The 27,256-nt window shown below is 34.2% G+C and overlaps 3 protein-coding genes and 1 long non-coding RNA gene across 12 annotated transcripts; 2 read left to right on the plus strand and 2 right to left on the minus strand.

Moving 5' to 3' along the window:
• Nucleotides 1-2,203: 2,203 nt before the first annotated feature.
• LOC139782708 (DDB1- and CUL4-associated factor 11) lies at nucleotides 2,204-7,215 on the minus strand. The gene is made up of 11 exons (XM_071721743.1): nucleotides 7,209-7,215; nucleotides 6,937-6,997; nucleotides 6,777-6,870; nucleotides 6,323-6,563; nucleotides 6,064-6,210; nucleotides 5,799-5,974; nucleotides 5,631-5,723; nucleotides 5,209-5,455; nucleotides 4,889-5,041; nucleotides 4,686-4,792; nucleotides 2,204-4,297 (listed from the first exon to the last, which is right to left on the minus strand). Exons 1-11 carry the CDS (start codon nucleotides 7,213-7,215, stop codon nucleotides 4,163-4,165), a joined length of 1,461 nt encoding a protein of 486 aa, XP_071577844.1. The 3' UTR covers nucleotides 2,204-4,162.
• Nucleotides 7,163-9,043, plus strand: LOC139782721 (uncharacterized). 3 transcript variants are annotated; one of them, XM_071721756.1, is made up of 4 exons: nucleotides 7,163-7,446; nucleotides 7,873-8,109; nucleotides 8,213-8,312; nucleotides 8,664-9,043. In XM_071721756.1, the coding sequence occupies exons 1-4, from the start codon at nucleotides 7,343-7,345 to the stop codon at nucleotides 8,847-8,849; spliced, it is 627 nt and encodes a 208-aa protein (XP_071577857.1). In that variant the 5' UTR covers nucleotides 7,163-7,342; the 3' UTR covers nucleotides 8,850-9,043. The 3 variants fall into 3 exon arrangements, with proteins under 3 accessions (XP_071577857.1, XP_071577859.1, XP_071577858.1); XM_071721758.1 differs by having other exon boundaries at nucleotides 7,164-7,446; nucleotides 7,896-8,109; XM_071721757.1 differs by having other exon boundaries at nucleotides 7,164-7,446; nucleotides 7,902-8,109.
• A 196-nt stretch (nucleotides 9,044-9,239) lies between these two features.
• Nucleotides 9,240-11,728, minus strand: LOC139782720 (uncharacterized). Of its 6 annotated transcripts, none has more exons than XR_011720965.1 (5): nucleotides 11,708-11,728; nucleotides 11,005-11,355; nucleotides 10,574-10,693; nucleotides 10,033-10,367; nucleotides 9,240-9,794 (listed from the first exon to the last, which is right to left on the minus strand). XR_011720965.1 is itself a non-coding variant. In XM_071721754.1 (5 exons), the coding sequence occupies exons 1-5, from the start codon at nucleotides 11,491-11,493 to the stop codon at nucleotides 9,648-9,650; spliced, it is 744 nt and encodes a 247-aa protein (XP_071577855.1). In that variant the 5' UTR covers nucleotides 11,494-11,648; the 3' UTR covers nucleotides 9,240-9,647. The 6 variants fall into 6 exon arrangements, 1 of the variants encoding a protein (XP_071577855.1); XR_011720967.1 differs by lacking the exon at nucleotides 11,708-11,728 and adding an exon at nucleotides 11,657-11,675 and having other exon boundaries at nucleotides 11,005-11,129; XR_011720963.1 differs by lacking the exon at nucleotides 11,708-11,728 and adding an exon at nucleotides 11,477-11,648.
• Nucleotides 9,683-27,000, plus strand: LOC139782722 (uncharacterized). Of its 2 annotated transcripts, XR_011720968.1 has the most exons (4): nucleotides 9,683-9,818; nucleotides 25,332-25,500; nucleotides 25,894-26,054; nucleotides 26,132-27,000. It is a non-coding gene; the product is annotated as an uncharacterized lncRNA (long non-coding RNA). The 2 variants fall into 2 exon arrangements; XR_011720969.1 differs by lacking the exons at nucleotides 9,683-9,818; nucleotides 25,332-25,500 and adding an exon at nucleotides 25,541-25,778.
• The last annotated feature ends 256 nt before the right edge of the window (nucleotides 27,001-27,256 follow it).

A 27,256-nucleotide genomic window follows, 5' to 3' on the forward strand; every position in this document is an offset into this window, starting at 1 on the left:
TTAATGTGCACTGATTGTGAGTGCGCACCAGTTCTGCCAGTGAAAAACGCTATAAGTCCCGTGAGACGAAAGCGCAACCTTGCGGAGCATTAGTAAACTACTACTTGGCTCGGCATTCAGTCGCACTTTTCGACAATTTCTCCATGCCAGTTCGGCCTCCTTATCTCTATTCTTCATGAGCATATACTATACAGCAAAAATATTGGGTCTTATCTTTCTCTTGTCTTATTTATTTATACTAGACACCACAGACGCGCGCTTTGCGCGCGCTATTCAGCTTTAACATTATGCTATTACTATTAAGCGTCGTCTACAATGACAGCAGGAGTATACAGTAAGACGTAAGCAGTAACTTATTGACTAATGGGATTTTTACAATTCAAGAATAATTGACTGTGGTTGGTCAATAGCTTACTGCTTACGTCTTACTGCATACTCCTGCTGCCATTGTAGACGACGCTTTACACTATTAACTCCTTGATACACACAACTGTCAAAATATACGATGACAGCTGCAAATGAAGTAAGCGCAGCGAGAGAACCAATCGGCATCGCGGAAAAGCGACAACAATAAACTTCGATAGATTCGAGTATCGACTTTACATCTCTTTTTTAGATATGGATGGATGGATGGATGGACTTTTTTAGATATGGATTACAAATATATGTCCTATCTCTTTCCAGCAAAAATTGTTTTCTCCAGAGATTTATTTGAAATATAATTCGCGAGATAATACAAAATCGATGATGTTTCAATTTCCAATAAATCTTTTTTAGATCTCTATCATTGTAATTCTTTATCTTTCGCAAGAAAGCGTGGTCCTTGTATCTCGGCATCATAATTACGATGAATGAGAAGAAAAAACGTGCGAAAAAATGTATACCTCGTTTATACGTACATGCCGTCATCGTAAATATGGCATTGCGCTAGAAATTAAGGTAGCTCCATTTATAGCATCGAGAATTTTTACAACGGCGCGTCTAGATCCGAATAAGTCGCATTCTGCAGAAAGATCTTATCCCTCGCGAATATTGCGCTCAAGGATCATCCGGTAAACATATCATCGCGCGTGTTCTTCATCGACAATGGGACTTAACATGCGCATCTTCACCGCTAAATCTGGAAGTGCCGAGGCTTGTCTTTGTCTTCGCGAAATAACTGTCAACGATTTTCATGTAAAAATCCGCGAGAAAAAATACATGAAAATTACAGACAATTATGTGGCTCGAGTAATTTTATTCCAAGATAATTAGCCCATCGCGCATAGAGAGAAATTCCTCAAGAATTTAAAAAATGTACTCAAGACAAAAGATCAACAAAATCCTCACGCATTTAAAAATGTATAAATAATTTGCGTCATACATATAAATAAAGACACACAATCTATTTGGACTAGAAGTCACCAACCTATGGCCCGTGAGCCGGATCCGGTCCGCCAAGAAAAATTTCGACGTTATACAATATATATACATATTGTTCTTTGGTTCTGCGAATCGATCGTTGCTGCATCTGACTTTTATAATGTAAAAAAATTTTTTAATAAAGATATTTTATTTTTACATGATTTTCAAAAATAAAACTTATCTGGGCTCTCGGTCATTGCAAAGATTTCCTCTTGACAAACAAGGTACATACATTAGACGCTTCAGAATAGTAGTTCATCCGAGATATAAAAGTAATAGTATATAGTTTTACCGCGTATATTTAAAACACTCCCGTAATAATCGCAACAACATTCGCGCAAAGTTCGAGCCGTAAGTTACGTCATGATCCATCGGAATTTGTGCGGCTTCCAAATTCTTGTCTTTCCGAGTTAAATCAATTATCGTCTATTTTACGCGGCTTCCGAAAGGTCACGCCAGCTCAAAGATCTTGCCGGTCCCGCTGTAAAAATGCGGATACGTTACATGCTTTCATTTTCCTCCTCTTACGCGTGTTAGATTTCGCGCGCGCGCGTTACGTAATTATATGCAATTAATAAAAGCATAATATAAAAGTATACAATAGACAATACAATGAGAACCAAGTGTAATGCTTTTATTCTTTCAAAATAGGCTTTTTTGGAAGGTGAGAGAAAAACTTGAAAAAAATATCTTGAGTAATTTTACGATATTTTTAATCGCGAAAGGAAAAATTTAAATGGTAAAAGATCTCTATCCTAAAAGGATTAAAGACTGATAATATAATCAAAACGCCAAGCCGTATGATATAATATCATTGATATTTTATTAAACCAACAATATGTTACCTATATTTTTAAATGTTATATTTTTTTAGATAAAAAATTACATCAAATGGCAATTAATTATGGTAAAGATTGCAATTAATTTAAAATTTAAAATCATATTCTTCGTTTATTGTTAATTAATTAATTAACTGATTAACAGAATTATTAATTAATTAACAAGATTAATTAATTAAAGAAATTAATTAATTATAAGCTTCTTTGTGCGGAAAGAACGGTATTTCTCTCGCTGCGCAATTTAAACAATTTTAAACTAATTGTTAATTAAAACAATTCATTCGAGTTTATATTTCAAATGTTAAATCAAATTAAAATGATGTTCCTTTGATGCCGCTACGTCAAAATACTCTCGCGCAGCGAAAAAATCATTTCTACGAACACAAAATCTTATATGTATATGTACAATTTTTCTACGTGTATGTCTACAGAATCTTAAGATAAGTATCACTGCGTATCACAGAACAAGGTTATTTTGCGATTGTAAAGACATTATTCTGCGTTAAGGAACAACGCAAAATTATTTTATTTTAAAGTTTTGATTATAAGAAAGATTCACGCGTCACGTTTAATATAAATGCACCGGGTTTCTTTTTTACTTTATGAAATATGAAATATTGTATATTACAGTCAAAAAGAAATCTCCCTTTATATAGCATAAAATGAAGATCGAGATGCCGACTTCGATAATCATACACATACGCAATTTCTAACACAAAGTGTTCAACCATACAGCTGTAATTTCCCTACCCAGCTAGAAACGGATAATGGGGCGATCCAAATTTGCATATTGTACGGATATATTTTCGAAAAAGATTATTCCGAAAGTCATTACTTAAGTTTTAATTCAATTTCAATTTGATTAAATAATTCGAATGCATCTAAATGAGATGAAAATGTCAATCTAAGAAAAAACATGCAAATTCCTCTTCTTTCCTCAAATTGATGAACTTTGAATTAAATGTTGCTTATGTATATTAATTATGTAAAATCCCATGGAACAACGTATGACGTAAAAGAACTTGGCCAATCGCAGACTTTACGTTCGTTTTCGTTACGCCAGTACAGATTTTACGCTGGTTGTGCAGCATCCCGGCGTTTACACAATGCGTTACTACAATGATACACAAAATCGTAGTACACGCATATGTAATGTTTGTTTCATGTATAAATGTATGTGTTAAAAAGTCATGCTGAAAGCTTCATCAGTGCTGTCTCATGGAGTTTATTTACACCGGTGTAACGAAAACGAGAGTAAAACCTGTGATTGGCCAAATTCTTTTATGCCAAACGCTGGTACGCCATATACTGCTTCACGGAACTTTATTTTTCAGGGACATAGGAGATATATATATATATATATATGTATATATATATATATATATAACTCATGAAGGTCGGGAGAAGAGAATGACATTTGCGTGTTTCCTTATAAAAAATAAGAACTAATCGCAATTATCAAAATGTGATGTTTGTTGAGATAAGATATGAGAGAGACTTAACAAAGATTCCATAACAACTAGATGGCGATCGTTCAATTAGAACATTTCGCGATATAAAATACTTATAACGTAAAAAAAAGGGAAGAAATTCTGTGGTGCACATAAGTTTGTGTCGATCGTTTCAGATCGAACAGCGATTCTCACTCAATCTATACCAACGGCGCGAAGAAAATCGATCGATCGTGAGAATCTCGCAAAATATCCAAACACAACGACAGAGACGGATAGAAAAATCACATTCGTCATTCAGTCTTGTACAATGTCTATTTACATTCCTGACGGAGAATCACATCGAAAATGGACATCTAGGAAAGATTGATAGAAGTTTTCCCCATTCTCTCTCTTTCTAAGCAATATCGCGAACAGAAGATTTGCTTCGAAAGAAAAGAAAAGGAAAACGATGGAAAATGGAAAACCTCATATTACATTGAGCGCCCTTGCTCTTCTTTGTGCAGCTATTCTCTCACTCCGTCGTAGCGGAGGTCGCTGCTCATCTTCGTTCGTCGCATCATGGGTTGCACAATATTCCCATTTGGATATTTTACCATCCCACTACAAGCACGAAACAATTTTATATTTAAGCGTACCTATCTTATCGTAACGACGCATGTAATCTCACTTAAATCATGGATTGAAAGATACCGAAACTTTGAATTGCCATATATATATACACATATAAGATGCAAGTTTTACGTAAGCATCATAAGTTCTACGTATCATTATAAAAAAGTAAAAACACCATAGGACAATTTTATTGACAGAGGAACACTTTCCATGATTTTTCAATTTTCTTTTCTGAAAAATTGCATAATCCAAAGTATTATTTTCTCTTCTTATGAACACGAATTTCGAGCAAAAATACAAACAACTCTCCAATTGCGATTTCTCTTTCGTTCGAAAAGTATGAAATACGTTTTTGCGGTTAAATGATTTTACTCACAGACGAGGTAATGAGGTTGTAATCCAAAGGGTGCCAGCTAACATCGCGCACGCATCCCGTGTGACCTCTTATCTTGCGTACTAATTTTCCCGTCAAAAGATCATATACTACGAATAAGAAAAAAAGGGGGAAACATACTCAGCCTGTTCATTTACGGCAGTTTCGTGTACTGAGAGAAGCGAAGAGTAACATTCGGAACTTACTGATAAACCGACCTGTCGAATCCCCCGTGCAAATGTATCTCTGACCAGTGTTGTCCGGTGGCGAAAAGCGACAACGTATTAAAGTCTTACGGACTGAATGACCATAATACGTCATCACACTAGTATCACCTTCTAAGAAGCCCCGTTCCCATACTGGAACAGGAAAATATCGTATGTATTTGGTAATAGTGTGTGACAATAGAGATCAATTGTCACCTTAGACGTTTCAGATATATCTGAATAATTTAGAGGTAAAAACAATGGTTGTTTTAAGAATTATTCTTCTGTTTCCTTTTTTTGGCTTGTAAATAAATATTTACATCGTTGAGGTACAGGCTGCCATCGATAGTCCCAATCCTGACGCTCGATAAGCTGGCGAACGTTTTGCTGGGCTCTACAAGAGGAGAACACGCGCGTATCCCACAACTTGATGGATTGGTCTTTAGAATTGGTTATAAAATACCGTGAGTCGCCGCGTGAGTCAATGTATGTGATCCCATCTCTATGACCGGCCAACACTCCAACCGCACGCGGATTAGATTCGTTTACCATTCTCCTATCCCATACCTAAACCGACAGGAAGACATTGAAGACGTAATACACAGAGCAAGGACTTTCCGGATAGTCGCGTGCACGTCGGTTCATAGTCGAGTATCATAGTGCGCATCGACTTCTTTCACGATACAGCGACATTTGACTTATAACGTTGAATAGAGCAGTCTCACGGATGGCGGCATTATACCTTGCATAATCCGTCGTCACTGGCGCTATAAAAGATCTGCGAGCTATCGTCCGCGAAAGTAACACTGTTTACGTCTTCTTCATGACCCTCAAACTATAAAAATTATTACAGATATCAATGTAAGGAATGGCAAGAGTGCTTCCTTCGCTGAATAATAATTCTACAAACCCGTAAGATTCGCTGCTGGCACTCAAGATCATATACATAAAGGCACTGATCATTGGCGCCACCAAGGATTTCCGTGCCATCACTTGAAAAGGCCACGGAAAAAACACAAAATCGCCTTACCCCTGGGGACAATGGTAGTGTGTCCAGTGAATCTCCAGATACATTGCACTGATATACTGTAAAAAATATCGAGAGAATGCGTACTGTACAAGATCTACCATTGCATGATTGCAAAAGCACAATGCCTAATAACAATGCCACTTACAACAGTCCGCCCAACTCGAATATGCAAAGTGTTCACCGTTTGGACTAAACGCTATGTCCAGCACACTCCAGCCAACATCATGCGCTTGCATCCGACTGTACAAGGTAAAATTACCATTGCGTGTCCGATATATGTACAACCACTTATCTGCAAAAATTCAGGAGTATTTGATATGAGCAGTCAAGCTATCATATAACCATACTATGTGATAAGTTTGTACACTAATCCACAGCACACGAAAAAATAGATGTAAATCTACCTTGTGTGGCAGTGACGAAGAACTCTCCATCCTTGGAGTATGAACCACAGAATACCTTCGAACCATACTCCTGTATAAAGCGCTGCTTATTCGGCAAAAGACTATTACTTATCCTACATTTTTCATTAACACTAAAACCATGTGGCTTGACGGCTCTCCTCTGTATTACAGGTGTGATGGACGTATTTTTCTGATCAACGATCCCAGAGGTATATTTGGTGATGACAGTTATGTCGTTTTTCTGAAAAGTAATATAACGCAATGTTACATGGTATCCAGAGAATTCTTCAAGAGATTCAAGGCGCAAGGAGATGAAGGAGAGCGAAAATAGTAACAAATGAAAATAGCAAAATAGCAAAAAATAATCACGTTCTTGTCTGAGCCGTTCCAAATGCACTACTGGACCGCGCGTTCAACCGGAGAACTAGATTACCGGGTCCACGGTTGAACTCACCTCTAATCTGGTTGTATCTGGAAACTTGGCTCGCGCGCGAATTCGCGCCAATTCATCCTCCGATTCATCAGATGTATTCTCTATAATGCGACCGCTAAAACAAAAAAAAACGGTTCCGAAGATGTTTGGCACGGTCGTACAGCTCTATGCGGGAAATTACGCGTGGAGATGATAAGCGCAGCGTATACAAATACAACGTCCCGAGTGCAAGTGCGTTTTTCCTCAGAACAAGCGTTTCCTCGTTCCCGTCAACGACTACCTGGAACCTGAAGAATACGACCTCAAGAGCCGAAAAATATGTGGGGCAACGGTGAGACGATCGCGAGAATGTTCCAGTACAATGACCTAGTTTACATCGTCGAAACGTTGGTACGCGTATTAAATTTGGTGCGCATGAAAGCTTTAGTACGGGCGCATTTACATCGAATGTACTAAGCATGTACTAAGGGAAAAAAATAATACGAATTTAATTCATGTTGATTTCCTCCTACTGGTGGTATTGAGAATAGCAAATTAAGTTTATTTCGTAAGTGATGTAGTATTTAGTTGAATAAAAACGAGAAAATATGAATAATAATAGTGTGTCAAAGTGTATGGCCAGGTTTTTTATGTTTCAAAATTTACAATATACTCGAAGAAGACGCATGATGCTAATAATAAGAGCAAAACGGTGAGCCTTATTACAACGTTTACTAAGGTTATGTTTGGAACAAAAATTTAATTTAATTTTTATGTGGAAAGTAATAATAAACAATCCGATACCTCCACAACTAATTACGACAGGCATACAATACAGAAGAATATGGATGAAAAAAAGAAGTTACGAATTTTGGGACTCTATTGTATTAAATGAATATACTGATTCTCGGAATGGGTCAAAAGTTTTCGAATGTCAAAAATGAATTTTTTAAAATTGTGTGATTTACTCGAAAATGCATTAAAACCAAAAATGCAACTTTTGAAAGCTAGGGAGCCTGTATCTGTAAAAAAAACAACTTGCTATAGCTTTGTATAAAGTTGCTAGTTGTTCTGAATACAGAGTAGTTGGAAATGTATTTGGTGTACATAAGTCAACAGTGAAAAAATACCTTTACAGAGTTGTGAAAGCAATTAATGAAGTTTTAGCTCCTGCTTATATTAATATGCCAAACCAAGATGAAGCTAAATATATTGCAATGCAATTTGAAAACATATCTCATATCCCTCAAATACTTGGTTGCATCGATGGAACACATATACCTATTACAGTACCAGAAGAAGGTTATAGAGATTTTGTCAATAGAAAAGGATGGGCATCTTACAATGTTCAAGCAATAGTTGATCATAATGGAAGGTAATTGAAAGATATGATACAAATATACATATTAATAAGAAAATGTCTATTCTGAAAATATATACAAATAACTGTCTATTTACATTTACAATATTATTTACAGGTTTCGTAATGTCTTTGCCAAGCACCCTGGTAGTGTTCATGATGCTGCAGTTTTCAAAGATAGTACATTATACAAACACTCACAAGAAATAATACCACAGGTTTTTATCTTTGTTATTTATAAATTATGTATTTGATCCTTGTCAGTAGAATCGACTTTGAAATGAATTTTGACTGATTATTTTACTTATTGTTAGTGCCTATTTTGACAAGTCTACTCATATCGATATAAATTTTTTTTCTTATCTGTACATTTTGGAACTGATAAATTGTAGATAATAATATATAATTCAATTTAAATAACTGTAAACTATTTGTCATATTTGTTATTAATTTTATATGTTTGTATACATATATATATATATATATATATATATATATATATATATATATATATATATATTGATATACGAGACTAATTTATTTTTTTTTTAACTTTCATTTTGTTATAGATGGAAAAACATGTAAACGGCCAAGGAATACCTTTCATGATAGTTGGAGATCCAGCCTATCCACTTCTGCCATGGTTAATGAAGAGTTATTCTGGTTCACTTTTACCTGAAGAAGAATCATTTAATGTCTATCCTCAATTCCGCAAGGGTTTCAGTGGAAATGGCATTTGGAAGACTGAAAGCTAGATGGAGAATGTTACAGAAAAAAGTGGATTGTAACTATAAATTTGTACCTCAAGTTACAGTTGCATGTTGTGTGCTGCACAATTTTTGTGAAGACAATAAAGACAGATTTCTTGAAGAGTGGTTGCAACCGGTTATTGAATTAGATGAAGTATTTGTACAACCAAGACAACAAATAAATTGTAAACGAGACAATATACGTTCTACTATTATTCGAGAATGTCTAAAAGATTACTTAGCCGCAAACTTCCCTCTTCGAAAAACACTATTAAGATAAACAATTTTCTTTCATGTATTATAAAACGGAATTACTTTGTCTGTTGAAGTTCTACTTAAGCTAATGTGTGTTAATAAATATGTGTATATGTATATTGTATATATAATAAATGTAAATATTAATAAATACTTCTATTTATTTATGTAACATTTTTTATATTATTTAATATTTTTTATATGCATTTGAACAGGTTTATATTTTAATAACATTTTACCTTATTGTATCTAAATGTCTTCTACTAAACTTAATATTTATAATACTTTGATTTCAGTACATTAGTTATTAAATTTTAAACTAAATATATTTTATAACACTTTGGTTTATCTTATAATATATATACTTATATTCTTACTTATAGTTATCTTATGCCTACTTATAATTATATATAGTTATATATATATTATTTGGTTTCAGTACATTAAAATTTTAAACTTAACATGTTTTATAACACTTTTTTGTTCATATAATATATCCACTTATATATACTTTTATTTTTGTATTGCTCAGTATGTTTCAAAAAATTTTCATGCCTTTGAATTGTCGTTGTTGTTCTCCTCAGTAATGGTAGAAGATGTGAATGTTGACACCATTGGTCTATTGGTAGAAGATGTGGATATTGACGCCATTGATTTATTTATTTGGCTTGACCCAATGATACTTCCTTCTTTTATCTATTAAACAAGATGTTATATTATGTAAGTATTAATATATATTACTATAAAACGTGATTTATATCCGTAAACTTAACGAATTCAACAGTAATGGTTTAGAAGAGAAACGGTCAATTTTGTCAGATTTAACGGAATTAACCAATTCCTTCCTCAATCTTTACGATTAAATTTGTCAAGTTTGCGGATGCTGCTTACGCAAATCTCGCTTAACACAGGACTAATTTTATTATAAACATACTGGAATAATTTTGACATTTTGTGGAAACTTATAGTTTGTTAATATTCCATAATTTTGAGGCATAAGAAAATTTTGTGGCATTCCATAATTTGATGGAGAAGGTTGAGAATTTATTGCTTGCAACGCTTGCACAAAAGATTGCATCTGTTCTCTTTGAAATGCATGCTCCTTCTCTATTATTTCGTTCTCCCATAATCTTTGGTTTTCCATTTCAACTTTTATCATCTCTTTCTGCATGTCATTTTGTTTTATAATAATATCTGATAAAAGTTGTTGTTGTGATAGCATCAGATTGTCTGTATACTTGTCTAGAATAGTTTCGTAGCTTTTTCTACCTGTAATGTTATAACTATATTAATACTTATATTTATCTGCTAATATCAATAATGCATAACATTGATGTACAATAATCTACATATATTATATGATGTAGAATTTTATCAACGATATATGTATGTACATTATACATTTAAAGTTGGTATTACATTAAAATTGCAGCTAATTGACCAGAAACATTTGATATTATTTAATAGCGCTATACCTGAAAGCAATCCACGTTTCTTTTTTCTAGGAGGTTCATTGCTGATAGTTGAACTAGACTCGCTTTCTTCTGGGATGTCACTGTCATTTATAGTTGAACGATCCTCTGTATATTCACATGCTGAAATCATATTCAATTAATTATTTCTTTATTTTAATAATGATTATGTACACTATCGAACGTTTCAGGACTAGGATTCTGAGTGGATGTTATACTACGTTAACTAAGTTTTATGTTTTACTTTCTTTTATTTATTAGTTTTTATTACAGATTTTGAAACAGATAAAGATGTACTTTGTATCATACACTCAGGATCTCAGACTGTTTTCGAGGCTTTGAGTACAAATTCAAAGATCAAAAATTCAAGAATTTAAAGCATTTCACATAAATTAGCTAATTTCATTTATATATAAATTAATTATGATACTTACATGATTCATTTTGAACATTAGCAGTGTCGATTCCTGAAGAATCGTTAAGAACTTGCACATTTGGCCGAGTACTATACAAAATGTCTAATTGTTCATAAAATGGACAGGTTTTTTTTGCTGCACCACTAACATTATTTTCACGTTTACATTTAAAATAAGCTAGTTTTTAATTTTTTAACTTCAATTTTATCTGTTGGGCCGTTTTAGAAAAATCTTTTTTTTCCATATCTTCTACTAATAAGTTTAAAATATCTACATGTTTATGTTTTTTTCCGTCCATTAATACAATTATTTGTCTGTCAGTACATAACTCTAAAAATGTTCGGGTTTCTTCCTCTCCCCAATTCAATCCTTTTTTACAAGACATTTTTACGTAATTATATACAGAGCTACAAGTCACAAGTAACCGGTTTTTAGCATTGAGGTTATGCTCAATACTAAATTCCCTCCAAACTGAGTTTCATGCGTTTACATCGTCATTTGTATCATTTGGTACGCGTATCAGTTTAGTACGATACTCCTATTTATATATAGTTTACACCGACCGTTTGATACGCGTACCAAGTACTGTATCCGTATCAAATTCGTATCAAATTTCGGTTTACACCGGGATAACCCGAGATTTGATACGGATTTGATACGGATATAGTACTTGGTACGCGTATTAAACGGTCCGGTGTAGAGAGCCTCAATACGCTCGTACCAAATTGATTCGGCAGTGTTTACATCGTGCGTACTAAATATTTAGTACAAATTTGGTACGAATATAGTACGTGATACGCGTATCAAATGCACGATGTAAACTAGGTCAAATGAGTTGTATCGTAAAGTCGTAAGTCATAAGTGAATCGACCAATCAACGCAGAGTGTTGGTAAGATGACAACTTAAGGTCGATTCAGACATTACCGTGCCGTACCCGTACCGTATCCGTACCGTGCACGGACAGAAAAATTAGACAAGGATTCCTATTGTCTTCATCCTTGTCTAATTTTTCTGTCCGTGCACGGTATAAATACGGTACGGGTACGGCACGGTTATGTCTGAATCGACCTTTAGGGTCCGTTCCGTTTCACGCATATGCGCGCATTTATCTATAGCATACGTAAAGGCTGATTTATAGAGGCCGTAACCGTTGATTTAAGCTGTAATCTTTAAGAAATTGACCAATCACAGTCGAATGTGAGAAGAATAATCGACTGTGATTGGTCAATTTCTTAAAGATTACGGCTTAAATCAACGGTTACGGCCTCTATAAATCAGCCTTAACGTTTAGCCTTTACTATAGAAAATGCGCGCATATGCGTGAAACGGAACGAACCCTTATGGTGCGATCCCATGGTACGGAACGTATGCGCAATGCGGAATTGGCGGAATGAAGTCTGTCCAATCGCAGATATTCCGCCAGTTGCGTTCCGCTGAAATATCTTTTTCGATGTCCCATGGAGCGGAATTCGCGGAAGCGCAATTGACTCTTGCCAATCACAAGATTGTTTCCCATAGATCCTTTCATTGTATCTATCGGAACAGTGTATATTATTGGCACGTACAGACTACGCTTCCGCATTTTCCGCTCCATGGGACACGGAAAATTATATTTCAGCGGAACGGAATCACACGTACATACATGCAATACGTCTGTCACATTAACGAATTCCATTCATAACCTACAAAATTGTCACCAATTGCCACCAAAGCCAAAAATTTAAATAGTTTTTAATAATATTCTTACGGATCTCTGTTGAGATTCTGACATTTTGTCTTTTCACACTCGCACACAAGGACACAAGTAGGCTTCCGCAGTTTCCGCACGTATCGTGCGGATAAAATAAAAACTTGCGGATAAAAGTCGGCGGAACGAACGTAAAAGAGGTCGAACCAATCACGAGCGTTCCGCCAATTCCGCATTGCGCATACGTTCCGTACCATGGAATCGCACCATTAGGGTGCTGTCCCACCCTTATGAAAAAGTAGTACTGGTTTTAATACTGGAAAAAGTATTGGTGAAAGTACTGGAGACATAAGTACTCAAAGTACTACTAAATTCGACCATACTGACTTCGTCAGTACTCCTTCCCAGTACTCATCCAATACTCATTCAGTACTCCCTCCAGTATTCCCCCAGTACTCCCATCAGTACTCCCTCCAGTACTCCCTCCAGTACTCCCTTTAGTACTCTTTTAGTACTTATCAAATAATCGTGAGATACTAATGTATGGTACAGGCGCAGTAGGGGAGAGTGGGCACCCTTGAACCACGTTTTTTTAAATCACATTAAAAATGTGAATTTAAAAATTTTAATAACTTCATCATAATATAAATGAGGCTATTCGATGTTTAATATAATAAACTTTGTTTGTAAATAATTTAAAAAGTAAATTTTCAGAAATATTTTGCAAAAATAATGATATTTCGAAATGCTGCGTTTGTCACAGTGGACCCCACGCGTGGGGTCGATTGAGCCATAGCGTAGGGTACACTGTGACATGTAATGTGAAAGGTAGGGTACCCTGTGACACGTAGAAGAGATCTGTTTAAATCCTGTTTATTACAAATCTTTGGTCAATTGAAAAACCAAGACTGTGCTAGAGAACCAATTTATCAATAATCTGTGCCTATTAGTTTCTTACAGTACTGGCAGTACTATCATGATAGTACTCCGAATATTAATCTGATAAAGTACTGACTACTTCAATACTTTGGAGTACTAATGAGTATTATTGCTTGTAGTACTGCCAGTACTGTAAGCACTGACAGACACAGTACCGATCATTCTGCAGTATTCATGAGTATTAACATACTAATACTCTCAATACTACGAGTACTGTTCACTCAGTACTGAGTACTGATTGCTAGTACTACTTTTTCGTAAGGGCATGGACACGGAATTATCGGAAAACGGAACCCTGCTAAAAATGACCGATTGAATCCGATTAAAAATTTTGAATCCGCATGAATCTGGATTCTTGATCCGGAAATCACGGATTTATAACGATTACACCGACTGAAAACGATTGAAACGGATTGGTATTCAAGGATGTAATTTCAATCGAATTCTATCGATTTGAATCGTTATGATTTTATAAACGATTACACTGATTGAAAACGATTGAAACGGATTGGTATTCAACGATGTAATTTCAATCGGTTCCTATCGGTTTGAATCGTTATGATTTCGTAACGATTACACCGATCGAAACCGATTGAAACGGATTCGTAATCAATTAACGATGTAATTTCAATCGGTTCCTATTGGTTTGAATCGTCATGATTTCATAACAATTATACCGATTGGAAACGATTGAAACGGATTCGTACTCAAGGATGTAATTTCACTCGTTTTCTATCGGTTTGAATCGGTCTTACAAGGGAACCTCGCGAAGTGGAAAATTCTGATTTTAATGAAACTTTCCACACATGTAGGGGGAGTAAAAAGATGAATTTAGATATTTTTTGTAGCGGCCCAAAAACGGTTTTAAGGGGTGAAACCACTGCTCATATGTAGAGCGGTTTTTTGCTTTTCTCGATATATCTCGAAAAATATTTGAGATATCAAAAAATGTTTAAAATAAAAGTTTTATAGTAAAATCTCCTCTATTCAAAAACATTAATATAATATTTTTTAAAAATAATTTTTTAAACAAAACTTTTTTTTCAAAATTTTGTTAATGTTGTTGAATAGAGGAGATTTTACTATAAAACTTTTATTTGAAACATTTTTTGATATCTCGAATATTTTTCGAAATATATCGAGAAAAGCAAAAAACCGCTCTACATATGAGCAGTGGTTTCACCCCTTAAAACCGTTTTTGGGCCGCTACAAAAAATATCTAAATTCATCTTTTTACTCCTCCTACATGTGTGGAAAGTTTCATTAAAATCAGAATTTTCCACTTCGCGAGGTTCCCTTGTTAGTCAATCGTTTAAATCGTTATGATTTCATGAACCCCGAAATCACGAAATTATAATGATTTATACGGATTAACTGACCGATTCAAACTGATAGAATCCTTGAATTCCGGATATATAAACAGGATTATTTATTACTTTATTATAATTCCATTCTTTGTACTACGAATTTATTACAATGTGCAGTATTTATTTAAATAAAAACATTTTACAGTTTTGCAAATATAGAACTCATGACTTTACCAAAAGGAAATCCTGTAGTAAAAACTCTATTACGTAAAAATTATGTGTTGTATACAATTTTAATGATTAAGGCGGATTTAATCCGATTCACATAGCTACTTTAATTACCCGATTTAAATGGATTAAGCGCAGATACGATTGAAACCGATTGAGTCGGATTCAGATGAATCCGGAAATATCGCATTAAATCCGATTCCGGTGTTGTATTAAAATTTCACGATTGATGCGGATTCAATAGGATTCATGTGGTCATTTTATTTACCCGCTTAAAATGGATTGGCATTAATACGATTGAAACCGATTCAGTCGGATTCAGATGAATCCGGAAATATCGCATTAAATTCGATTCCGGTGTTGTATTAAAATTTTACGATTGATGCGGATTCAATACGATTCGTTTGGTCACTTTATTCACCCGATTAAAATGAATTGGCATTAATACGATTGAAACCGATAACGGCGGATTCAGATCAATCCGGAAATGCCGAATTAAAAACGATTCCGATTGATTTGTTATTAAAACCGATTCACTTCCAATCGGGCATCCGATTAACCGGATTGAAAACGCATTCATTTCGATTCAATTTCACCAAATTTAATGCGGAACCAATCGGATTCAATCGGTCATTTTCAGCAGGGAATCGGAAAGGTGGGATGGTTGGGAGCTAACCAATCAGAACGATTCCGTTGCGTGTTTTCACATCTGGGTTCCCCATGGCGATCATTTTTCGGAACGGAATTCATGCATGTGCGTAATAATTCAAATATCTGGCGGTCACTGGCGGTTAAAGAGTGTTGTGATAAGTTGCTGTTGTATTTATATATCTGTTTTGATTGAAAAAGGGGAATATAATGTCATCTGCTGTAAGTATTGTAATTATGAGATACGTAATGTTATATTAGGTTATAATGTTTATATATTGATGATCTAGCATACATTTCTAGCCTAACATACATGTACAATATGGTTATAGTAGTTTCAATTTGTTAAAGACAGTATATATTGTAATAAAAATAGTACATTATATTTTGTTTATATGTTTTATTTTATAGAAATGAAAAAATGAAAGCGAAAACAGCAAAATTATTTCTTATGATAATGGAGTGGCTGGAGCCATAGAACAATATAAACAAAATATAATGTACTATTTTTATTATATACTGTCTTTAACAAATTGAAACTACTATAAGCATATTGTATATGTATGTTAGGCTAGAAATGTATGCTAGACCATCAATATATAAACATTATAACCTAACATAACATTATACGTATCTCATAATTACAGCAGATGACATTATATTCCCCTTTTTCAATCAAAACAAATATATAAATACAACAGCAACTTATCACAACACTCTTTAACCGCCAGTGACCGCCAGATATTTGAATTATTACGCACATGCATGAATTCCGTTCCGAAAAATGATCGCCATGGGAAGCCCAGATGTGAAAACACGCAACGGAATCATTCTGATTGGTTAGCTCCCCACCATCCCACCTTTCCGATTCCGTTTTCCGACACCCTTAAGGTGGAAGCACATAAAATTGCAGGAGCCATGGGCAGAATGCAGAACGCTATGGTATTTGTAGAGCTCTACAGATACCATACCTTTATGAAAAATTAGTACTGGTTTTAATACTGGAAAAAGTATTGGTGAAAGTACTGGAGACATAAATACTCAAGTACTACTAAATTCGACCATACTGACTTCGTCAGTACTCCTTCCCAGTACTCATCCAATACTCATCCAATACTTTTAAAACTATCTGAATAGTGTTTATAGAATGTTCCAAAAATACGTCATCCAAATCGTACAGCAGATGTTTATATAAATATATATTTTGATAGGAAAGAAAGTAAGGAAAGGTATAAAGTGAGAATTAAAATGTTTTATCATATATATATATATATAGGTATATATGATAAAACATTTTGATTCTCACTTTTACCTTTTCTTACTTTTTTTCCTAAAATATATATTTGCATAAACATCTGCTGTACGATTTGGATGACATATTTCTGGAACATTCTATAAACATTATTCAGATAGTTTTAAAAAGCTTCTTTTCATATTCCTTGAATATAATACAGAATATTCTTTCAATCTATTTTTCATTATTAAAACACGCTGTACAATTTAGATTGTATATAAATATGGATTATATGATGGAAAATTATACAAATAACATTATATATAATTGCGTAAATTCTGTACGTTTATTATAACACATATTTTTATTATGTTATAGTAATACATGAACGTATTACATATATAAACTTTATCTAAACAAAAAATTTATAACCTCTGTAAATGATTGTGTAGTCGCAGATGCCTAATTGCACACTTTTATCACTCGATCTGAATCTGAATAAAAATATAAAATTATTATAATATAAAAAGTATATTATTTTCTCAGAGATAGCGTTTTCGACCGAGGTGGGTTTCAGTCCGGGTTTCAACCAGTTACAAGCGAAATCGAGCATCTACTGGTCATTTCGCCCGCGTTGACGAATAAATGCTCGATTTCGTTGAAACCCGGATTGAAACCCACCTCGGTCGAAAACGCCAAGAGACAAGAAAAATGCATAAGATGCAAATTATACCTACTTTACGTTACAACAGGCCTGTTCACGCCACGGTGCCCAACGACCAGCGTTCCACAGCGCGCGCGCGTTCTTTATTATTGTTTCTAGTACGTGGTACGTGCTCGCGGAGTGGCGCGGCGCTGTAGTAGTTCGACTTCGCCGCTTAATTTGATTAGTTTTGTTACACTCTATAATATTTATAGAATATACTAACAGAATATTTCTACTGACAATTTTATAATATTTCCAGTACATTTATAGAACATTCTTTAAAACGAAAATATTCTATTAACATTTATAGATGATTTCGTTGAGAACCCTTACGGAAAGAAACTACAGCCAGTAAATATTACACTTGTGTAGTTACTACAGGACCACCTGTAGTTATCACAGAAAGGAACACAATAATCTGTAGTTATTACACGCTGTAATTACTTAGTGCGTGAAATCCCTGTAATATGGAATACACGTCTAATCATGAAGAGTGAAATCCACTACACGTGTAATCCACTATATATGTAATATACTACACGTGTGGTAAGTGACTTGTGTAGTAGACTACACGTGTAATCCATTATATGTGTAATATACTACACGTGTGGTAAGTGACTTGTGTAGTAGACTACACATGTAATCTACAAAATGTGTAATACACTACTACACATGTGTATTAAACGTAATGCTACCAGTAATCCATAAAATTTGAAATAGCGAGTCTTATCATATATGGAGGGGTAAAAACCACAGTGGTGTAAGTCAAATTTTTAAAAATATTTTCTCGTGTGCATAGATGCAATTTATATATTGTACAGATTGCATCTATGCACACGAGAAAATATTTTTAAAAATTTGAGTTACACGACTGTGGTTTTTACCCCTCCACCTCCATATATAGTATACTTTTACTTCAATGCAGCTGTATATATATAAATTATTTCTATAAATATTGTTTGAAATTTATTAGATTTAATGTATCACTTTTTAACCACATTTTATTATTTTTTAATTTCATATTTTATAAGTAATTTCATAATGAGCCGGCACTGGTTTCTGATATTCACCCGACTTTAAGAAATATTATATCATATATCCAATTAAAAATTTTATTACTCTTTTTAAACTGAATTTGTTTCTTAAGATGATTTTTGAAAAATTATATATTTGTGCTGGTTATGACATATGTAGACTATATATAACACTTACATCAAATTAAGAAGTAGTCTACCACGTAAGGCAGTTGGCTCACGATCCAGAGGTCCCGAGGTCCCGAGTTCGAATCCCACCAAGGTAAGTGTGTTTTTCAAATACAAGAAAATATTTATAATCATAGACTGCATCTTAAGAAACAAATTTAATTATAAAAAAGTAATAAAACTAAGAAAAAAATAATTTTTTTTTATGCCGGGTGAATATCGGAAATCAGTGTCCTCTAGTATTAAGAGGACTGCAATCTTGTAGTCCTGTAATCCTGTAATATTTTCCTGTAATCCGAGCGTATAGTACGAAAATATTACAGTATATTACAATACTTCAGTCTGTAATTTTGTGTAATACTTTTATGTAGTTCCTGTAATATAATTTTCTGTAATCCGCTGTAGTTTCTTTCCGTAAGGGAATATTCTCTTAACAGAATATTTGACGCAGCATAACATATTTATACAATATTGTGTGTTATCTGGGTACTCCCACCAGTACTCCCTTCAGTACTCTTTTAGTACTTATCAAATAATCGTGAGATACTAACGTATGGTACAGGCGCAGTAGGGGAGAGTGGGCACCCTTGAACCACGTTTTTTCAAATCACATTAAAAATGTGAATTTAAAAATTTTAATAACTTCATTATAATATAAATGAGACTATTCGATGTTTAATATAATAAAATTTGTTTGTAAATGATTTAAGAAGTAAATTTTCAGAAATATTTTGCAAAAATAATGATATTTCGAAATGCTGCGTTTGTCACAGTGGACCCCACGCGTGGGGTCGATTGAGCCATAGCGTAGGGTACACTGTGACATGTAATGTGAAAGGTAGGGTACCCTGTGACACGTAGAAGAGATCTGTTTAAATCCTGTTTATTACAAATCTTTGGTCAATTGAAAAACCAAGACTGTGCTAGAGAACCAATTTATCAATAATCTGTGCCTATTAGTTTCTTACAGTACTGGCAGTACTATCATAATAGTTCTCCGAATATTAATCTGATAAAGTACTGACCACTTCAATACTTTGGAGTACTAATGAGTATTATTGCTTGTGGTACTGCCAGTACTGTAGGCACTGACAGACACAGTACCGACCATTCTGCAGTATTCATGAGTATTAACATACTAATACTCTCAATACTACGAGTACTGTTCACTCAGTACTGAGTACTGATTGCTAGTACTACTTTTTCGTAAGGGTAGCGCATGCGCATATGGCTTCTGCATTCTGCTCATGGCTCCTGCAATTTTATGTGCTTCCACCTTTAGGATGCCGTCCCATGCAGGACGGAATTTCGGAAAACGGAATCTCGGAATCATTCTGATTGGTTAGCCTCATAGGGCTTGTACTGTACCCCATGAGGCTAACCAATCAGAATGATTCCGAGATTCCGTTTTCCGAAATTCCGTTCGCATGGGACGGCACCCTTAGGGTGCTGTCCCATGGACATCGGAATTATCGGAAAACAGAATCGGAAAGGTGGGATGGTGGGGAGCTAACCAATCAGAATGATTCCATTGCGTGTTTTCGTCTCGATAAAAACCAGTCTACTGAGGTGGTTTATAGAATCAACTGTAACGATTGTTGTGCTTCCTATATTGGTCAAACGAAGCGATACTTGAAAACTCGCGTCACGGAACATTTCAATGATATAAAAAAGATTGATCATCAGCATTCTGTGGTCAGCAAGCACCGCGTTTCTCTCGGCCACGAATTTAAATGGTCTGAAGTTGAAATACTTCATAAAGAAAAAAATACTAAAAAAAGAGAAATCGCTGAAATGTTTCTCATCAAAAAATATTCCGATACCATTAATTTACAGAAAGATACGGACAACTTAAACCCTATTTATGACAACGTCATCTCTTGTTTATAATTTGTATTGGGGTCACCCGCTCCGTCCCTTTCGATCTGTTCTCAACTACATGACGCGATATGTTCAGTTCGTTTCCGACTTCCATCGCATAAACATGTAATTGCTGTGCCGTTCTGACGATACTTCGTTAACTCAACGAGCATGATACGAACCGGTGCCTTTGGAAAACTTTCTCTGTGTAACTAAGTTTTTTCTTTGTTCGTGTTCCTTTTTACTTTTTTGACAACTTACTGACAAATTTATTTTATAGCACTCTGTGACTTTTCTATCAAAATTTCACGACTTGTTGACTGAGAATTGTTTGATAATGGCACGTTTTCCTCATCAGGTATTTTTAAGTGTTACTCACGATTTAAATTCCGTACATGTTTTGACCCGCTGTATTGACGCTGCGATTTTTATAATTGTTTGTTGTTAGATTACTTGAGAAGGACCCGAAGCTTGGGTCGAAACGTCGTGTAATTGTGAAAATTTTGGCCAATTATAGTCGATTAAATATACAATATGCTTATAGTAGTTTTAATTTGTTAAAGACAGTATATAATAAAAATAGTACATTATATTTTGTTTATAAGTATGTTTTATTTTATAGAAATAAAAAAATGAAAGCGAAAATAGCAAAAGTATTTCTTATGAAAATGATAATGGAGTGGCTGGAGCCATAGAACAGCAATGAGAGAAGGCATTACACAATGATTTTTTAAAATTAATTTATAGATTCATTATTTTATAACGTCTACAATATTTTTTTGTAAAACTTTAAGTATAATATAATATATGATATAACAGATATCCTCTTAATTATTTAATAGTCCCAATCTTTCCTCCATTTCACGCAATTTTATTAAAAACTCCAACTCTAACTGTGATCTTTTCCTGTAGGGAAGTCGACGCATTCCTTCTGCCAGTCGTAACATAAACCCATCAATATATGGGTGTTTCTACGTAAATAGCGTTTTTTCAGATTGCAAATCTCTCAATTTCAAACATACCTAAAAAAATTTTTTTTTTCCTGTTTTTGAGTGAATATAGAAGCAGAAACACCCTGAAAGCCAGCGTACTACAACATCAAAAACCTGAAAGTAATGGCTTATTCATCAGTGATCTGGTAAAGTGCGGTAATGAGTCGACTTTGCATGTCTAGTAAAATATTGAATTACCTCAACAATGAGTGATTTTGAGAGGAAATGTCAAAAAAATTCCTAAAATTACTTATTCCCGAGATAAATTCACAATTAGCAAAAAAATTCAATTTGATAAATGCCGGTTTACCATTTTCGTATTTGTACCGTATTTGATTTTATTTCGCTGTATTTTACCGTATTTGATTTTATTTCGCCGTATTTTACCGTGTTTGATTTTATTTCAACGTTTTTTACCGTGTTTGATTTTATTTCAACGTCAAACCCATGAATGGCCAGGTGAATGACATGCCAGTAGACTGACATTTCATGGTTAAATTAATCTCACTTTCTCCTGAATTGACGTAAACCAATTTCCATTAAAAATCAAGTTTAGCCTACCGAATATCATCAGAATTTTACCACTAGAAGGAAAAATTTACTGCGATATAATAAAAAAAGATGTGCCAGGCAAATGACGCGTAATTTTATGACATACCTTTTCTCAAGTGAAATACACGATTACGATTGTATCACGCTCAAAACAACCAACCACCAACAATGTAAACAACACACCTGATGTCCAATTCTTGAAATCTCTACACCAGACTCCCATTGAATCGATGCAACATGGCGGAACCGCGGTAAAATTCAAAATGTGCAATTTTACTCCATATGTCCGGACCAAGTTTGAAGCCGGTTTTTTCGGTTCCAAAGGGAGATTTATGTTTAATAATGATGTTAAAATCTTAGTTCTATATTATGATTGAATGAACATGGGGAATTTTCAATTGAGTTTGCAATTGGAGGGAGTAAGTGTAACTGGAATAGAGAATTTTCGACAATGGACAGGCCAGGTAACTGACAAATTTTAGGAGTTTCTGCATGTTTCCATTGGATAAGCCACTCCCCAATTAACAGATTATTGTGCGATACTTCAAATACGATGCAGTAGTGAACTTTCACAACGCTTGCTTACCCTCCTCTCAATCATGAACATATAACAAGCTTGGACAGTAAAAAACGCTATTTACGTAGAAACACCCATATAGGATTGGGTTGAATATTCGTGCTTAAGGTAAAAAAGCTCTATCTACTTCGTCGATGTTATTTGAATGTTGTCTTTCTGAAACCAAACAGTAGATTAAATTATTAAAAACTCTAATATCCTCATATTAATGTGTGTGTGTGTGTGTGTATTTATTTTAAACACGAACTTCGCAAAGATGAAGTCGCTACAGAGATACCCGGTGATGGCGTTAAAGGTGGCCTGTTTTCTAAATCGTTGCTGTCATTCATAGCTATAGGTGAATTTGAACAGGAAGGTTAAGGAACAGGAAGGTTATTCGTTACTTGAGCTGTATCTTTCCTGTTTGGAAATCTTAAAGATGTACATGTTCTGGAAAAAAAAATAGAAAATAAAAGTTGTTATTATTCGACATGTCATTTAACACATTCAATATAACTTACTCTTCATATTCTAATGTATCATTAAGAAAACTCATTGCATCGTAATAGCGGAAAGATGGTTTATTTCTTTCATTTATGGAAGTACCTGCGGCACCACTCCTTTTTTCAGTGCTCTGTATTTTCTTAAAATTCCTCCTAGCTTTTGTATAACAATCTCTTAAATATTGCCATCTTTTTTCGGCGCTAATAGGTGAATATGCTCCTAAAATATTAATTTAAAAAAAAACATGTTTATAAAAAGAATGTAATGATAATGTTGAATCATAAGTTTACCTCCTAGACAATTACTGACTTCCTGCCATAGATCTTTTTTCTTTAATTTAGTTCTTTCTTGAAGTGATATACAAGGATCATACAAGGCTGGTCGTAGTTGAACTATACTTATCAGCTCTTCATCTACTTCTTGTGGTTCTGAAGCATTATTTTCATTCCCTGTTACATCATTTAGGCTTTCATCCCCTGTTGTCTCCATCAAATTGATATCTAAACAATAAGAATGGAAACTCACTATTGATTGTAACGAAAATTTCGTACTGTTTACATTGCATAAAAATATTATATATAATACTACATAAATACACTATATACAAAATTTTTCATACCTGTCATAACAATTTTTTCAGCCTCATCCACGCTTAGAATCTGACATGCAGCGTTGAAAAGACCAAAACAGGAATGTTTCAAAATAACATCCATTTTCAACAACCATCCACAGTAATCACATTTTGCTGTCTAATAATAAATAAATAACATCATATACATAATTAAAGTAATTGAATTTTACGCACATTGAAACTGTTATAAGCATATTGTATATGTATGTTAGGCTAGAAATGTATGCTAGACCATCAATATATCAACATTATAACCTAATATAACATAACTTAGCATACGTATCTCATAATTACAATACTTACAGCAGATGACATTATATTCCCCTTTTTTCAATCAAAATAAATATATAAATACAACGTATCACAACTTCTCTTTAACCGCCAGTGACCGCCAGATATTTGAATTACGCACATGCATGAATTTCGTTCCGAAAAATAATCGCCATGGAGAACCCAGATGTGAAAACACGCAACGGAATCATTCTAATTGGTTACCCGAGTCGAAATTTTACTCCTTCTTTCGACCTCTTATTATTCACATCTAACCCAGTGAGAAATGATACATCGGATCGACGTCGATTAGATATCGAAATCTCGATATCAATATAAAATCGATCTTCACATCAATTTCGGTATTCAGGTGGTCACAGCTTTGACATTCATCGATATCGAAATCTTTGAAAAATCGATATATTTCGTATGATAACTAGAGCGCTTTTATAACGTTTTTTGATGTCATAATAGAGTCTGCAAACGGAGGGATTCCAACCTCTTTGTTTGAAGAATTATTTGATATTTATGAAAAATATAGCAATCGAATCAATGTCGAAACAATGTCGAATCGATGTCAATTTGAACTCTAATGAGGAAATTCACCCGACATAAAAAAAAAATATATTTATTTTGAAATTTTATTACTACTTTTTAACTAAATTTGTTTCTTAAGATGCAACCTATGATTATAAATATTTTCTCGTACTTGAAAAACACACTTACCTTAATGGGATTCGAACTCGGGACCTCTGGATCGTGAGCCAACCGTCTTACGTGGTAGACTACTTCTTAATTTGATGTAAGTGTTATATATAGTCTACATGTGTCATAACCAGCACAAATATATAATTTTTCAAAAATTCTTAAGAAACAAATTTAGTTTAAAAAAAGTAATAAAATTTCAAATCGGATATACGAATATAATTTTTTCTTAATGTCGGGTGAATGTCAGAAACCAGTGCCGGCTCATTACAAATAGGTCTATTGACAGAATAATAGAATAATGACAGTCTTGATGTGTGTAGAGTCCTATAATCAGAGAAGCGACATTAGCGAACTCCTTTTGATTGGTCAACTGAGTCACGTGGTTTAGTCGCCATTTTGTGTACCAATGGCAATGTAAGGCTCCATATACAACAGCGAGCTATGCAGTGCTACGTACATACATACAGAAGGAGACTTAGAAATTATAAGGTAAAATCTTATTTTACGTAATATGTAATATATGAATATTACTACGTTTACGCGAGCGTTACTTCTGTAGTAACTTATGATAATTCCTTCGCGTAAACGGGATTTTGTAGTAACTTACGATAATTTACTCCGCGTAAACGAGTGATATATCGTAAGTTACTACAGAAGTAACGCTCGCGTAAACGTAGTATATGTAATATTATTATATTATTATGGGTCCCTTTTTCCAATGTCAGTTAACATATCATATTATAAACATTGAACAGATTTAATATAAGGTTAGTTTGTGTCTCTGCATTGTCATTACTTAATGTATAATGTTTATTACCTAATTATTTACTTACATTAAAATCTTATAAGACTGTAATCATACTACTGTTTTTTTATATGCAGTTGAAATGGTCCGTACGTGTGTAGTAAAGGGCTGCAATGTTCGGGTGGGACAGGGAAAGCAGCTCTTTTGCTTTCCTAAAGATCCTGAAAGACGTTCTGTTTGGATGTCGAGGATTGGACAGACATTATGGTATCCTGGAGTCTCCAGCTACATTTGTGAGGTGAGATATTTTTATTACTCCTCGCATATGTGACATATTTACACATGATGCATTGATTAATTTTGGCACAATTTCAGAATCATTTTGATGCATCACAATGGGAAAAAGTACGTGCAGATGGGTCCAGAGTGCTACGATCTTCTGCAATACCTTTGGCTATAGAAAATAATGAAAACATCTCTCTTGCAATGCATGACCATCGATATGTTATTGACGTACATCAGCGTCATCCCTTTCGAGATCTCACTACACAATTGAACCGCTTACCTCGTGATCATGGCTGTACCTCAATTCAATATGAGCCATCAAAATCCATTCAAGTTACAGAAAGCCAACCCTATTTCATATACTTTTGGTAAAAATTCGGTCGAATAGTTCAAGAGTGTATAAAGGACATACATACATACATACATACATACATACATACATTTATATATATATAGATTTCATAATGAGCCGGCACTGGTTTCTGACATTCACCCGACTTTAAGAAATATTATATCATATATTCAATTAAAAATTTTATTACTCTTTTTAAACTGAATTTGTTTCTTAAGATGATTTTTGAAAAATTATATATTTGTGCTGGTTATGACATATGTAGACTATATATAACACTTACATCAAATTAAGAAGTAGTCTACCACGTAAGGCAGTTGGCTCACGATCCAGAGGTCCCGAGGTCCCGAGTTCGAATCCCACCAAGGTAAGTGTGTTTTTCAAATACAAGAAAATATTTATAATCATAGACTGCATCTTAAGAAACAAATTTAGTTATAAAAAAGTAATAAAACTAAGAAAAAAATAATTTTTTTTATGCCGGGTGAATATCGGAAATCAGTGTCCTCTAGTATTAAGAGGACTGCAATCTTGTAGTCCTGTAATCCTGTAATATTTTCCTGTAATCCGAGCGTATAGTACGAAAATATTACAGTATATTACAATACTTCAGTCTGTAATTTTGTGTAATACTTTTATGTAGTTCCTGTAATATAATTTTCTGTAATCCGCTGTAGTTTCTTTCCGTAAGGGTTATGTGGCTCAATGAGCGACCAAGAACGATTGTTTTCTCCTGAGTTTAACCTTGCTTTGGAAAGTAATGCTCGCCACTCGGCCGAGCCAGAGAAATTGCCTATAACTAACCAGGAAGCGTGGTCGACGCCTGTTACCTCTTCTCCAAGAAATAGTGAACAAAAGAAGAA

The sequence above is a fragment of the Temnothorax nylanderi genome, unplaced genomic scaffold (assembly GCF_030848795.1).
Source record: "Temnothorax nylanderi isolate EJ_2023f unplaced genomic scaffold, tnyl_v1.0 TNYL_tig0435_pilon, whole genome shotgun sequence".
Classification (NCBI taxonomy): domain Eukaryota; kingdom Metazoa; phylum Arthropoda; class Insecta; order Hymenoptera; family Formicidae; genus Temnothorax; species Temnothorax nylanderi.

Bases quoted from the DNA above. Each gene is read 5' to 3' on its own strand.
- LOC139782720 (XM_071721754.1), bottom strand. The intron at 10,694-11,004 runs GTAAGTATCATA...ATATGATTTCAG, and splicing joins TAATGTTCAAAATGAATCAT to CATGTGAATATACAGAGGAT. The intron at 10,368-10,573 runs GTATAGCGCTAT...ATAACATTACAG, and splicing joins GAAACGTGGATTGCTTTCAG to GTAGAAAAAGCTACGAAACT.
- LOC139782721 (XM_071721756.1), top strand. From the start codon at position 7,343: ATGAATAATAATAGTGTGTCAAAGTGTATGGCCAGGTTTTTTATGTTT. The intron at 7,447-7,872 runs GTGAGCCTTATT...ATACCTTTACAG, and splicing joins CTAATAATAAGAGCAAAACG to AGTTGTGAAAGCAATTAATG. The intron at 8,313-8,663 runs GTTTTTATCTTT...ATTTTGTTATAG, and splicing joins CACAAGAAATAATACCACAG to ATGGAAAAACATGTAAACGG.
- LOC139782708 (XM_071721743.1), bottom strand. The intron at 5,724-5,798 runs GTTTGTAGAATT...TAATTTTTATAG, and splicing joins GCCAGCAGCGAATCTTACGG to TTTGAGGGTCATGAAGAAGA. The intron at 5,456-5,630 runs GTATAATGCCGC...CTGTCGGTTTAG, and splicing joins GTGACGACGGATTATGCAAG to GTATGGGATAGGAGAATGGT.